Source organism: Salvelinus fontinalis, chromosome 30, assembly GCF_029448725.1.
Source record: "Salvelinus fontinalis isolate EN_2023a chromosome 30, ASM2944872v1, whole genome shotgun sequence".
In the NCBI taxonomy this organism is placed as follows: domain Eukaryota; kingdom Metazoa; phylum Chordata; class Actinopteri; order Salmoniformes; family Salmonidae; genus Salvelinus; species Salvelinus fontinalis.
The window spans coordinates 988,706-1,003,911 of record NC_074694.1 but is presented as its reverse complement, the minus strand read 5'-3'; the positions used below and the strand labels follow the sequence as shown (position 1 = coordinate 1,003,911).

The 15,206-nt window shown below is 51.2% G+C and overlaps 1 protein-coding gene across 1 annotated transcript in view; it reads left to right on the top strand.

Annotated features, from left to right (window-relative positions):
• The window catches only part of LOC129828542 (netrin receptor UNC5B-b-like), a 217,420-nt gene that overhangs the window by 112,346 nt on the left and 89,868 nt on the right, over window positions 1-15,206 (top strand). The window contains exons 2-4 of the mRNA XM_055889563.1: window positions 1,443-1,667; window positions 10,617-10,760; window positions 13,961-14,064. Of these exons, the coding sequence (XP_055745538.1) occupies window positions 1,443-1,667; window positions 10,617-10,760; window positions 13,961-14,064 (473 nt within the window). The remainder of the gene's footprint in view (window positions 1-1,442; window positions 1,668-10,616; window positions 10,761-13,960; window positions 14,065-15,206) is intronic.

Below are 15,206 nucleotides of genomic sequence, written 5' to 3'. Positions count from 1 at the left end.
GTACAGGATGGCAACAACAACAGCCCGAGTTACACCAGGAACGCACAATCCCTCCATCAGTGCTCAGACTGTCCTCAACAGGCTGAGAGAGGCTGGACTGAGGGCTTGTAGGCCTGTTGTAAAGCAGGTCCTCACCAGACATCACCGGCAACAACGTCGCCTATGGGCACAAACCCACGGCCGCTGGAACAGACAGGACTGGCAAAAAGTGCTCTTCACTGACGAGTCGCGGTTTTGTCTCACCAGAGGTGATGGTCGGATTCGCGTTTATCGTCGAAGGAATGAGCGTTACACCGAGGCCTGTACTCTGGAGCGGGATCGATTTGGAGGTGGAGGGTCCGTCATGGTCTGGGGCGGTGTGTCACAGCATCATCGAACTAAGCATGTTGTCATTGCAGGCAATCTCAACGCTGTGCGTTACAGGGAAGACATCCTCCTCCCTCATGTGGTACCCTTCCTGCAGGCTCATCCTGACATGACCCTCCAGCATGACAATGCCATACTGCTCGTTCTGTGCGTGATTTCCTGCAAGACAGGAATGTCAGTGTTCTGCCATGGCCAGCGAAGAGCCCGGATCTCAATCCCATTGAGCACGTCTGGGACCTGTTGGATCGGAGGGTGGGGGCTAGGGCCATCCCCCCCAGAAATGTCCGGGAACTTGCAGGTGTCTTGGTGGAAGACAGGGGTAACATCTCACAGCAAGAACTGGCAGATCTGGTGCAGTCCATGAGGAGATGCACTGCAGTACTTAATGCAGCTGGTGGCCACACCAGATACTGACTGTTACTTCTGATTTTGACCCTCCCTTTGTTCAGGGACACATTCAATTTCTGTTAGTCACATGTCTATGGAACTTGTTCAGTTTATGTCTCAGTTGTTGAATCTTATGTTCATACAAATATTTACACATGTTAAGTTTGCTGAAAATAAACGCAGTTGACAGTGAGAGGACGTTTCTTTTTTTGCTGAGTTTATATATTTCTGTATAGAAAGGAGTAATTTATATAATTTAGGCAAATGTATTTTCTAATCTCTCTCGCTCTCTTTCTGTCTCTTTCTCTTTTTTTCTCTCCCTCTCTCTCTCTCTCTCTCTCTGTCTCCCTCCCTCCCTCCCTCCCTCCCTCCCTCCCTTCCTTCCTTCCTTCCTTCCTTCCTTCCCTCTCTCTCTCCCTTTTTATTCTCTCTCCCTCTTATTCTCTCTCCCTCTTATTCTCTCTCCCTCTTATTCTCTCTCCCTCTTATTCTCTCTCCCTCTTATTCTCTCTCCCTCTTATTCTCTCTCCCTCTTTCTCTCTCCCTCTTATTCTCTCTCCCTCTTATTCTCTCTCCCTCTTTCTCTCTCCCTCTTATTCTCTCTCCCTCTTTCTCTCTCTCTCTGTCTCCCTTCCTTCCTTCCTTCCTTCCTTCCCTCTCTCTCTCCCTCTTTCTCTCTCTCTCCTTAGAGAGCAGTGACTACAGCGAGGTGATATCCGACTCCTTCCCCTCCGCCCCGGCAGAACCTCTCCCAGAGTTCCAGCTGGAACCCGAGGATGGGTTCGTCGTAAAGAACCGTCCGGTGCAGCTCCGCTGTAGGGCCGCCCCCGCTACGCAGATATACTTCAAATGTAACGGAGAGTGGGTCAACCAGAACGATCATGTGACCAAAGAGAGCCTCGACCAGATCACAGGTACAGGAATAGTACTGGAGTACACGATGCAATCACACAATCCCATAGTCACGAACATTCACGAGCGCAAGAATTCACACACACACACACACACACACACACACACACACACACACACACACACACACACACACAGAATCCCATAGTCACGAACATTCACGAGCGCAAGAATTCACTCACACACACACACACACACACATACACACACACACACACACACACGTACACACACAATCCCATAGTCACGAACATTCACGAGCGCAAGAATTCACACACACACACACACACACACACACACACACACACACACACACACACACACACACACACACACACACACACACACACACACACACACAATCCCATAGTCATTCTCAAACACCAACAATCACTCTTAACTTTCCTCAACCGTTGACTAATAGACGTTACAATAAAGAAACCCTGTACACTAGTGGTACGCTGATCAGCTGTTTGTTCACCTGCTATCGCTAATACAACCTCCCGATGTTTGTTTTTTTAAATTATAGAATGAATGTTTCAATCTATTTGACATTAGTAAAAATTTCTCTGTCGTCTCTGCTTCTTTCCCTGAGCGAAGACATTTAGGAACCGGGGGAGAAAATGCAATAGCAAAAAAAATAAACGGGGAACGATTTTCTGTGAAAATAACATCAGTTGTAGCGGTTGTAAGGAAACAGAAAGCTGTGAAGACGACATGTTTCTGATAAGATTTCAGTTCAGCTTGAATGCAATACTTTATGACGCTGATAAAGATAGCATGTTTACAGACGGTCCCTAACTGTGGTAGAAATACTCTCAGCTTTTATAACGCTGATAAAGATAGCACGTTTACAGACGGTCCCTAACTGTAGTAGAAATACTATCAGCTTTTATGATGCTGATAAAGATAGCACGTTTACAGACGGTCCCTAACTGTGGTTGAAATACTATCAGCTTTTATGATGCTGATAAAGATAGCACGTTTACAGACGGTCCCTAACTGTGCATTCTCTTAAAATGAAATAAATAAATCGTACTTATCCACTCCTGTTCCTGAGTCAAAATGTTGCCAAACATTTGGTGGATCATTTTTACTGCAAGAAAAGTTTAAATGTGCAGGAGTGTGACTGTCGAACTGTTTATAGCGCCTCACAGTCATCACACATCACATAGCGGCACTGCTATCATCCTCTTCTACCGCTTCAACAAACCATTCCCAAACCATTCCCAAACCATTCCCAAACCATTCCCAAATTATTCCCAAACCATTCCCAAACCATTCCTATCATCCTCTTCTACCGCTTCAACAAACCATTCCCAAACCATTCCCAAACTATTCCCAAACCATTCCCAAACCATTCCCAAACTATTCCCAAACCATTCCCAAACCATTCCCAAACCATTCCCATCATCCTCTTCTACCGCGTCACCTAATAATTCAACTCTGAACTTGTCCTTTTTTTGCCTCCATTGGATCGACGTTAACTTTTTCTGCCTGTCTGCCTCTCATACTGCCTTTCTGCCTCTCATACAGCTGGGTCCTGAAGCTTAGTGTTACGCACTAATGCCAGAGAGCCTAAAATAAGGACAGAAAATTCTCAATGTAGCCTATAGATATAAATGCACAAGAAATATATATTTAATGATTTTTAAGTTATTGTTTTGTCTTTATTTAACCCGCTACCCACCCACCCTTCATCCACACAATAATGAATTACCCCAAACCAGCCCACCCTTCATTCACACAATAATGAATTACCCCAAACCAGCCCACCCCACAGATATCACCATGGGGACTACTAAACCAGCCCACCCCACAGATATCACCATGGGGACTACTAAACCAGCCCACCCTGAGGATATCACCATGGGGACTACTAAACCAGCCCACCCCACAGATATCACCATGGGGACTACTAAACCACCCCACAGATATCACCATGGGGACTACTAAACCAGCCCACCCCACAGATATCACCATGGGGACTACTAAACCAGCCCACCCCACAGATATCACCATGGGGACTACTAAACCACCCAACAGATATCACCATGAGGACTACTAAACCAGCCCACCCCACAGATATCACCATGGGGACTACTAAACCAGCCCACCCCACAGATATCACCATGGGGACTACTAAACCACCCCACCCCACAGATATCACCATGGGGACGACTAAACCAGCCCACAGATATCACCATGGGGACGACTAAACCAGCCCACCTTGATGATATCACCATGGGGACTACTAAACCACCCCACAGATATCACCATGGGGACTACTAAACCAGCCCACCCCACAGATATCACCATGGGGACTACTAAACCAGCCCACCCTGCAGATATCACCATGGGGACTACTAAACCAGCCCACCCTGCGGATATCACCATGGGGACTACTAAACCAGCCCACCCTGCAGATATCACCATGGGGACTACTAAACCAGCCCACCCCACAGATATCACCATGGGGACTACTAAACCAGCCCACCCCACAGATATCACCATGGGGACTACTAAACCAGCCCACAGATATCACCATGGGGACGACTAAACCAGCCCACCCCACAGATATCACCATGGGGACTACTAAACCAGCCCACCCCGCAGATATCACCATGGGGACTACTAAACCAGCCCACCCCACAGATATCACCATGGGGACTACTAAACCAGCCCACAGATATCACCATGGGGACTACTAAACCAGCCCACCCTGCAGATATCACCATGGGGACTACTAAACCAGCCCACCCCACAGATATCACCATGGGGACGACTAAACCAGCCCACCCCACAGATATCACCATGGGGACTACTAAACCAGCCCACCCCACAGATATCACCATAGGGACGACTAAACCAGCCCACCCCACAGATATCACCATGGGGACTACTAAACCAGCCCACCCCGCAGATATCACCATGGGGACTACTAAACCAGCCCACCCCACAGATATCACCATGGGGACTACTAAACCAGCCCACCCCACAGATATCACCATGGGGACTACTAAACCAGCCCACAGATATCACCATGGGGACGACTAAACCAGCCCACCCCACAGATATCACCATGGGGACTACTAAACCAGCCCACCCCGCAGATATCACCATGGGGACTACTAAACCAGCCCACCCCACAGATATCACCATGGGGACTACTAAACCAGCCCACAGATATCACCATGGGGACTACTAAACCAGCCCACCCTGCAGATATCACCATGGGGACTACTAAACCAGCCCACCCCACAGATATCACCATGGGGACGACTAAACCAGCCCACCCCACAGATATCACCATGGGGACTACTAAACCAGCCCACCCCACAGATATCACCATGGGGACTACTAAACCAGCCCCCCCCCCCCCCCCCCCCCGCAGATATCACCATGGGGACTACTAAACCAGCCCACCCCACAGATATCACCATGGGGACTACTAAACCAGCCCCCCCCCCCCCCCGCAGATATCACCATGGGGACTACTAAACCAGCCCCCCCCCCCCCCCCCCGCAGATATCACCATGGGGACTACTAAACCAGCCCACCCCACAGATATCACCATGGGGACGACTAAACCAGCCCACCCCACAGATATCACTACCACAGATATCACCATGGGGACTACTAAACCAGCCCACCCCACAGATATCACCATGGGGACTACTAAACCAGCCCACCCCACAGATATCACCATGCGGACTACTAAACCAGCCCACCCCACAGATATCACCATGGGGACTACTAAACCACCCCACAGATATCACCATGGGGACGACTAAACCAGCCCACCCCACAGATATCACCATGGGGACTACTAAACCAGCCCACCCCACAGATATCACCATGGGGACTACTAAACCAGCCCATCCCATAGATATCACCATGGGGACTACTAAACCAGCCCACCCCACAGATATCACCATAGGGACGACTAAACCAGCCCACCCCACAGATATCACCATGGGGACTACTAAACCAGCCCACCCCACAGATATCACCATGGGGACGACTAAACCAGCCCACCCCACAGATATCACCATGGGGACTACTAAACCAGCCCACCCCACAGATATCACCATAGGGACGACTAAACCAGCCCACCCCACAGATATCACCATGGGGACTACTAAACCAGCCCACCCCGCAGATATCACCATGGGGACTACTAAACCAGCCCACCCCACAGATATCACCATGGGGACTACTAAACCAGCCCACCCCACAGATATCACCATGGGGACTACTAAACCAGCCCACAGATATCACCATGGGGACGACTAAACCAGCCCACCCCACAGATATCACCATGGGGACTACTAAACCAGCCCACCCCGCAGATATCACCATGGGGACTACTAAACCAGCCCACCCCACAGATATCACCATGGGGACTACTAAACCAGCCCACAGATATCACCACGGGGACTACTAAACCAGCCCACCCTGCAGATATCACCATGGGGACTACTAAACCAGCCCACCCCACAGATATCACCATGGGGACGACTAAACCAGCCCACCCCACAGATATCACCATGGGGACTACTAAACCAGCCCACCCCACAGATATCACCATGGGGACTACTAAACCCGCCCCCCCCCCCCCCCCCCCGCAGATATCACCATGGGGACTACTAAATTCAACTCTGAACTTGTCCTTTTTTTGCCTCCATTGGATCGACGTTAACTTTTTCTGCCTGTTCTCATACAGCTGGGTCCTGAAGCTTAGTGTTACGCACTAATGCCAGAGAGCCTAAAATAAGGACAGAAAATTCTCAATGTAGCCTATAGATATAAATGCACAAGAAATATATATTTAATGATTTTTAAGTTATTGTTTTGTCTTTATTTAACCCGCTACCCACCCACCCTTCATCCACACAATAATGAATTACCCCAAACCAGCCCACCCTTCATTCACACAATAATGAATTACCCCAAACCAGCCCACCCCACAGATATCACCATGGGGACTACTAAACCAGCCCACCCCACAGATATCACCATGGGGACTACTAAACCAGCCCACCCTGAGGATATCACCATGGGGACTACTAAACCAGCCCACCCCACAGATATCACCATGGGGACTACTAAACCACCCCACAGATATCACCATGGGGACTACTAAACCAGCCCACCCCACAGATATCACCATGGGGACTACTAAACCAGCCCACCCCACAGATATCACCATGGGGACTACTAAACCACCCAACAGATATCACCATGAGGACTACTAAACCAGCCCACCCCACAGATATCACCATGGGGACTACTAAACCAGCCCACCCCACAGATATCACCATGGGGACTACTAAACCACCCCACCCCACAGATATCACCATGGGGACGACTAAACCAGCCCACAGATATCACCATGGGGACGACTAAACCAGCCCACCTTGATGATATCACCATGGGGACTACTAAACCACCCCACAGATATCACCCCACAGATATCACCATGGGGACTACTAAACCAGCCCACAGATATCACCATGGGGACTACTAAACCAGCCCACCCCACAGATATCACCATGGTGACTACTAAACCAGCCCACCCCACAGATATCACCATGGGGACTACTAAACCAGCCCACCCTGCAGATATCACCATGGGGACTACTAAACCAGCCCACCCCACAGATATCACCATGGGGACTACTAAACCAGCCCACCCCACAGATATCACCATGGGGACTACTAAACCAGCCCACCCCACAGATATCACCATGGGGACTACTAAACCAGCCCACCCCACAGATATCACCATGGGGACGACTAAACCAGCCCACCCTGCAGATATCACCATGGGGACTACTAAACCAGCCCACCCTGCAGATATCACCATGGGGACTACTAAACCAGCCCACCCCACAGATATCACCATGGGGACTACTAAACTAGCCCACCCCACAGATATCACCATGGGGACGACTAAACCTGCCCACACCACAGATATCACCATGGGGACTACTAAACCAGCCCACCCCACAGATATCACCATGGGGACTACTAAACCAACCCCCCCCCCCCCCCCCCCCCCCGCAGATATCACCATGGGGACTACTAAACCAGCCCACCCTTCATTCACACAATAATGAATTACCCCAAACCAGCCCACCCCACAGATATCACCATGGGGACTACTAAACCAGCCCACCCCACAGATATCACCATGGGGACTACTAAACCAGCCCACCCCACAGATATCACCATGGGGACTACTAAACCACCCCACAGATATCACCATGGGGACGACTAAACCAGCCCACCCCACAGATATCACCATGGGGACTACTAAACCAGCCCACCCCACAGATATCACCATGGGGACTACTAAACCAGCCCACCCCACAGATATCACCATGGGGACTACTAAACCACCCCACCCCACAGATATCACCATGGGGACTACTAAACCACTCCACAGATATCACCATGGGGACTACTAAACCAGCCCACCCCACAGATATCACCGTGGGGACTACTAAACCAGCCCACCCCACAGATATCACCATGGGGACTACTAAACCAGCCCACCCCACAGATATCACCATGGGGACTACTAAACCAGCCCACCCCACAGATATCACCATGGGGACTACTAAACCAGCCCACAGATATCACCATGGGGACTACTAAACCAGCCCACCCCACAGATATCACCATGGGGACTACTAAACCAGCCCACCCCACAGATATCACCATAGGGACGACTAAACCAGCCCACCCCTGCAGATATCACCATGGGGACTACTAAACCAGCCCACAGATATCACCATGGGGACTACTAAACCAGCCCACCCCACAGATATCACCATGGGGACTACTAAACCACCCCACAGATATCACCATGGGGACTACTAAACCAACCCACCCTGAGGATATCACCATGGGGACTACTAAACCAGCCCACCCCACAGATATCACCATGGGGACTACTAAACCACCCCACAGATATCACCATGGGGACTACTAAACCAGCCCACCCCACAGATATCACCATGGGGACTACTAAACCAGCCCACCCCACAGATATCACCATGGGGACTACTAAACCAGCCCACCCCACAGATATCACCATGGGGACTACTAAACCAGCCCACCCCACAGATATCACCATGGGGACTACTAAACCAGCCCACCCTGCGGATATCACCATGGGGACTACTAAACCAGCCCACCCCACAGATATCACCATGGGGACTACTAAACCAGCCCACCCCACAGATATCACCATGGGGACTACTAAACCAGCCCACCCCACAGATATCACCATGGGGACTACTAAACCAGCCCACCCTGCGGATATCACCATGGGGACTACTAAACCAGCCCACCCCACAGATATCACCGTGGGGACTACTAAACCAGCCCACCCCACAGATATCACCATGGGGACTACTAAACCAGCCCACCCCACAGATGTCACCATGGGGACTACTAAACCAGCCCACCCCACAGATATCACCATGGGGACTACTAAACCAGCCCACCCCACAGATATCACCATGGGGACTACTAAACCAGCCCACCCCACAGATATCACCATGGGGACTACTAAACCAGCCCACAGATATCACCATGGGGACTACTAAACCACCCCACCCCACAGATATCACCATGGGGACTACTAAACCAGCCCACCCCACAGATATCACCATGGGGACTACTAAACCAGCCCACCCTGAGGATATCACCATGGGGACGACTAAACCAGCCCACCCCACAGATATCACCATGGGGTCTGCGGGTTATGAGTCAACCCGCGCATCGCTACTGTACACTGCATTCATTAACATATAATGATCTCAGTCTATCCCCTCTCTCCTCTCTCTCCTCACTCTCTCCCCCGCTCTCTCCCCCGCTCTCTCCCCCGCTTCCTCCACTCTCTCCCCTCTCTCTCCACTCTCTCCACTCTCTCCCCTCTCTCCCCCCTCTCTCCCCCTCTCTCCCCCTCTCTCTCTCCCCTCTCCCCCGCTCTCTCCCCCGCTCTCACCACTCTCTCCCCCCTCTTTCTCCCCTCTTTCCCCTCTCTCTCGCTCCCCTCTCTCTCTCCCCCCTCTCCCCCTCTCCCTAATCTCTCCCCCCTCTCCCTAATCTCTCCCTACTGTCTCCCCCCTCTCTCCTCTCTCCCCCCTCTTTTTTCCCTCCCCCCCTCTCTCCCCCCTCTTTCCTCTCTCCCTCCCCCCTCTCCCACCTCTCCCCCTCACTCTCCCTCTCTCCCCTCTCCCCCCCTCTCCCCCTCTCTCTCTCCCCCTCTCCCCCCCTCTCCCCCTCTCTCCCCCTCTCCCTAATCTCTCCCTACTCTCTCCCCCCTCTCTCCTCTCTCCCCCCTCTTTCCTCCCTCTCTCCCCCCTCTTTCCTCACCCCCCTCTCTCCCCCATCTCGCCTCTCCCCCCTCTTTCTTCCCCCCCTCTCTCCCCCATCTCTCCACTCTCTCCACTCTCCCCTCTCTCCTCCCTCTCGCTCCCCCCTCTCTCCCCCCTTTCTCTCCCCTCTCTCTCCCCCATCTCCCCCCTCTCTCTCCCCATCTCTCCACTCTCTCTCCCCCATCTCCCCACTCCCCTCCCCCCTCTCTCCCCCCTCTCTCCCCCTCTCCCTAATCTCTCCCTACTCTCTACCCCCTCTCTCCTCTCTCCCCCCTCTTTCCTCCCTCTCTCCCTCCTCTTTCCTCTCCCCCATCTCGCCTCTCCCCCCTCTTTCTTCCCCCCCTCTCTCCCCCATCTCTCCACTCTCTCCCCTCTCTCCTCCCTCTCGCTCCCCCCTCTCTCTCCCCTCTCTCTCCCCCATCTACCCCCTCTCTCTCCCCATCTCTCCACTCTCTCTCCCCCATCTCTCCACTCTCTCTCCCCTATCTCTCCACTCCCCTCCCCCCTCTCTCCCCCCTCTCTCCCCTCTCTCTCCCCTCTCCCCCCTCTCTCTCCCAGGCCTGGTGGTGAGGGAGGTGGATATCTCTGTATCGAGGACCCAGGTGGAGGAACTGTTTGGTCTGGAGGACTACTGGTGTCAGTGTGTTGCCTGGAGTTCGGCAGGCACCACCAAGAGTAGCCGGGCGTACGTCCACATCGCATGTAGGTACAGTGAGAGAGGGAGTCTGGGGGATCTGTAGGTGCAGTGAGAGAGGGAGTCTGGGGGATCTGTAGGTGCAGTGAGAGAGAGGGAGTCTGGGGAATCTGTAGGTACAGTGAGAGATGGAGAGTCTGGGGGATCTGTAGGTACAGTGAGAGAGAGGGAGTCTGGGGGATCTGTAGGTACAGTGAGAGAGGGAGAGAGTCTGGGGGATCTGTAGGTACAGTGAGAGAGGGAGTCTGGGGAATCTGTAGGTACAGTGAGAGAGAGGGAGTCTGGGGAATCTGTAGGTACAGTGAGAGATGGAGAGTCTGGGGGATCTGTAGGTACAGTGAGAGAGAGGGAGTCTGGGGGATCTGTAGGTACAGTGAGAGAGGGAGAGAGTCTGGGGGATCTGTAGGTACAGTGAGAGAGGGAGTCTGGGGAATCTGTAGGTACAGTGAGAAAGGGAGTCTGGGGGATCTGTAGGTACAGTGAGAGAGGGGAGTCTGGGGGATCTGTAGGTGCAGTGAGAGAGGGAGTCTGGGGGATCTGTAGGTGCAGTGAGAGAGGGAGTCTGGGGGATCTGTAGGTGCAGTGAGAGAGGGAGTCTGGGGGATCTGTAGGTACAGTGAGAGAGGGGAGTCTGGGGGATCTGTGTGTGTGTGTGGGGGGGGGGGTCTGTGTGTGTGGGGGGGTCTGTGTGTGGGGGGGGTCTGTGTGTGTGGGGAGGGGATCTGTGTGTGTGTGGTGTCTGTGTCTATGTGGTGTCTGTGGTGTCTGTGGTGTATGTGGTGTCTGTGGTGTATGTGGTGTTTGTGGTGTATGTGGTGTCTGTGGTGTCTGTGGTGTATGTGGTGTATGTGGTGTCTGTGGTGTATGTGGTGTTTGTGGTGTATGTGGTGTCTGTGGTGTATGTGGTGTCTGTGGTGTATGTGGTGTTTGTGGTGTATGTGGTGTATGTGGTGTATGTGGTGTCTGTGTGTTTGTGGTGTATGTGGTGTATGTGGTGTCTGTGGTGTATGTGGTGTTTGTGGTGTATGTGGTGTCTGTGGTGTCTGTGTGTTTGTGGTGTCTGTGGTGTCTGTGTGTTTGTGGTGTCTGTGTGTCTGTGGTGTATGTGGTGTCTGTGGTGTATGTGGTGTTTGTGGTGTATGTGGTGTCTGTGGTGTATGTGGTGTTTGTGGTGTATGTGGTGTATGTGGTGTATGTGGTGTATGTGGTGTCTGTGGTGTCTGTGGTGTATGTGGTGTCTGTGTGTCTGTGGTGTATGTGGTGTATGTGGTGTCTGTGGTGTATGTGTGTCTGTGGTGTCTGTGGTGTATGTGGTGTCTGTGGTGTATGTGGTGTATGTGTGTCTGTGGTGTCTGTGGTGTATGTGGTGTATGTGGTGTCTGTGGTGTATGTGGTGTCTGTGGTGTCTGTGGTGTCTGTGGTGTCTGTGTGTCTGTGGTGTATGTGGTGTCTGTGGTGTATGTGGTGTCTGTGTGTCTGTGGTGTATGTGGTGTCTGTGTGTCTGTGGTGTTTGTGGTGTTTCAGGTGTCTGTGTATTTGTGGTGTCTGTGTTTGTGGTGTCTGTGGTGTATGTGGTGTCTGTGGTGTCTGTGGTGTCTGTGGTGTCTGTGGTGTATGTGGTGTCTGTGGTGTCTGTGGTGTCTGTGGTGTATGTGGTGTATGTGGTGTATGTGGTGTATGTGGTGTATGTGGTGTTTGTGGTGTCTGTGACAACGTTCATTCACATCCATCCAGATACGATTGACACATGTCCTTCACATGACTCCTACTGGATATGTGCTGTGATTGACACACTGTGCTTGTTGATGAGATACATGCCTGGAAGACACACACACAGAGACACTAACACACACATACTTGGAAACAAGACTTAATGTGAACACATGTCAAGGACATGTGTTGTGGGAACACACACACACACACACACCCACACACACACCCACACACACACACACACACACACACACACACACACACACACACACACACTAGCATGTTGGTTAGCTACACAGTTAAAAGCCTAGTGAGGGATTCATTGGTTTCTCTGACAGCTGTCAGAGAGGAGAGGAGAAGATCTGTCACTCACACTGTCCCACAGACACACACACGCACACACACACACGCACACACACACACACACATACACCCACACCCACACCCACACCCACACCCACCCACACACACACACACACACACACACACACACACACACACACACACACACACACACACACACACACACTAGCATGTTGGTTAGCTACACAGTTAAAAGCCTAGTGAGGGATTCATTGGTTTCTCTGACAGCTGTCAGAGAGGAGAGGAGAAGATCTGTCACTCACACTGTCCCACAGACACACACACACACACACACACACACACACACAGAGAGAGAAACTGACTCTGAGTAACACACACAGCATCTTCTGAGACACACACACACAGAGAGAAACTGACTTTGAGTAACACACACAGCATCTTCTGAGACACACGCACACTCACACACACACACACACACACACACACACACACACACACACAGAGAGAGAAACAGACTCTGAGTAACACACACAGCATCTTCTGAGACACACACACATTTTGTTTTTCTATCCTCGTGAGGACCTAAAATGGATTTCCATTAAAAATCCTATTTTCTCTAACCCTAAACCCAAACCTAACCACTAACCCCTTATCCTAATTCCATCCCTAATTGTAGCCCCCCCCCCCCCCCCCCCCCCCCCCCCCCCCCCCACACACACACACACAGACACTCAGTTTATCCCATGTGTAACTATGTGTTGTTGTTTGTGTCGCACTGCTTTGCTTTATCTTGGCCAGGTCACAGTTGTTAAATGAGAACTTGTTCTCAACTGGCCTACCCGGTTAAATAAAGGTGAAATAACTGGCCGACCTGGTTAAATAAAGGTGAAATAACTGGCCTACCTGGTTAAATAAAGGTGAAATAACTGGCCTACCTGGTTAAATAAAGGTGAAATAACTGGCCGACCTGGTTAAATAAAGGTGAAATAACTGGCCTACCTGGTTAAATATAGGTGAAATAACTGGCCAACCTGGTCAAATAAAGGTGAAATAACTGGCCTACCTGGTTAAATAAAGGTGAAATAACTGGCCGACCTGGTATAAAGGTGAAATATAATTAATAAATAGTATAAAACTCTCTGTCACCACCCTCTGTCTCCCTGTCTGCAGACCTGCGTAAGTCCTTTGAACAGGAGCCTCTGGGTCGAGAGGTGAGATTGGAGCAGGAGGTGTTGCTGCAGTGTCGTCCCCCTGAGGGTATTCCCCCTGCTGAGGTACACTACCTGTGTGTGTGCGTGTGTGTGTGTGTGTGTGTGTGTGTGTGTGTGTGTGTGTGTGTGTGTGTGTGTGTGTGTGTGTGTGTGTGTGTGTGTGTGTCCTCATCACATCCTCTTCATCCCGTCATCTTCATCACCCGTCATCTTCATCACTCCTCTTCATCGATCGCCATCTTCATGACTCTTCCTCTTCATCGTTCCTCTTCATCACTCATTTTCATCACTCCTCCTCTTCATCATCACTCTTCATCACCACTCTTCATCATCACTCTTCTTTCATCCCTCTTCCTCATCACTTCTCCTCCACCATCACTCCTCATCACTCCTCTTCATCACTCCTCATCACTCATCCTCCTCTTCATCACTCCTTATCGCTCCTCATCGTCTTCATCACTCTTCATCACTCCTCTTCATAATCCTCTTCATAATCATCTTCATCACTCCTCCTGACAGACTTTCCTGACAGACCGTGTGTGTGTGAGCATGCGTGTGCATGTGTGTCTGAGTGTACATGTTTGGGAGGGATAAACCGAGCCAATAACAGAAACAGAGTGACAGGGAACGTATTTATTTGTCTGGTAAATGTCATCCAGTGTTGGCATTGGGACATTGCAGGATTGGTCAGTCCTGGGTGACTTGTGTGTTTGCCTTGATTTGTTGGTGTGTACATGTGTTCATATGTGTGTGTGTGTGTGTGTGTGTGTGTGTGTGTGTGTTGTTCTTTTTGTTGGGTGTGTGTGTGTGTGTGTGTGTGTGTGTGTGTGTGTGTGTGTGTGTGTGTGTGTGTGTGTGTGTGTGTGTGTGTGTGTGTGTGTGTGTGTGTGTGTGTGGTGTTCTCTCTGTCTTCTCTAACTGACCCAGCTCAGGACTCTAACTGGTCTCCCCCTCTCCCCTCTCTCCCCTCTCCCCTCTCCCCTCCCCCCCCCCCCTTAAATAACTTATAACTTAAATATATCCAATATAGTAGCTAGCTAGCTAAACTAGCTACAAACTGTCCGGTACTCCCCTCTCTCCCCTCTCTCCTCTCCCCCCCCCCCCCCCTCCCCTCTCCCCCCCCCCCCCCTTAAATAACTTATAACTTAAATATATCCAATATAGTAGCTAGCTAGCTAAACTAGCTACAAACTGTCCGGTACACC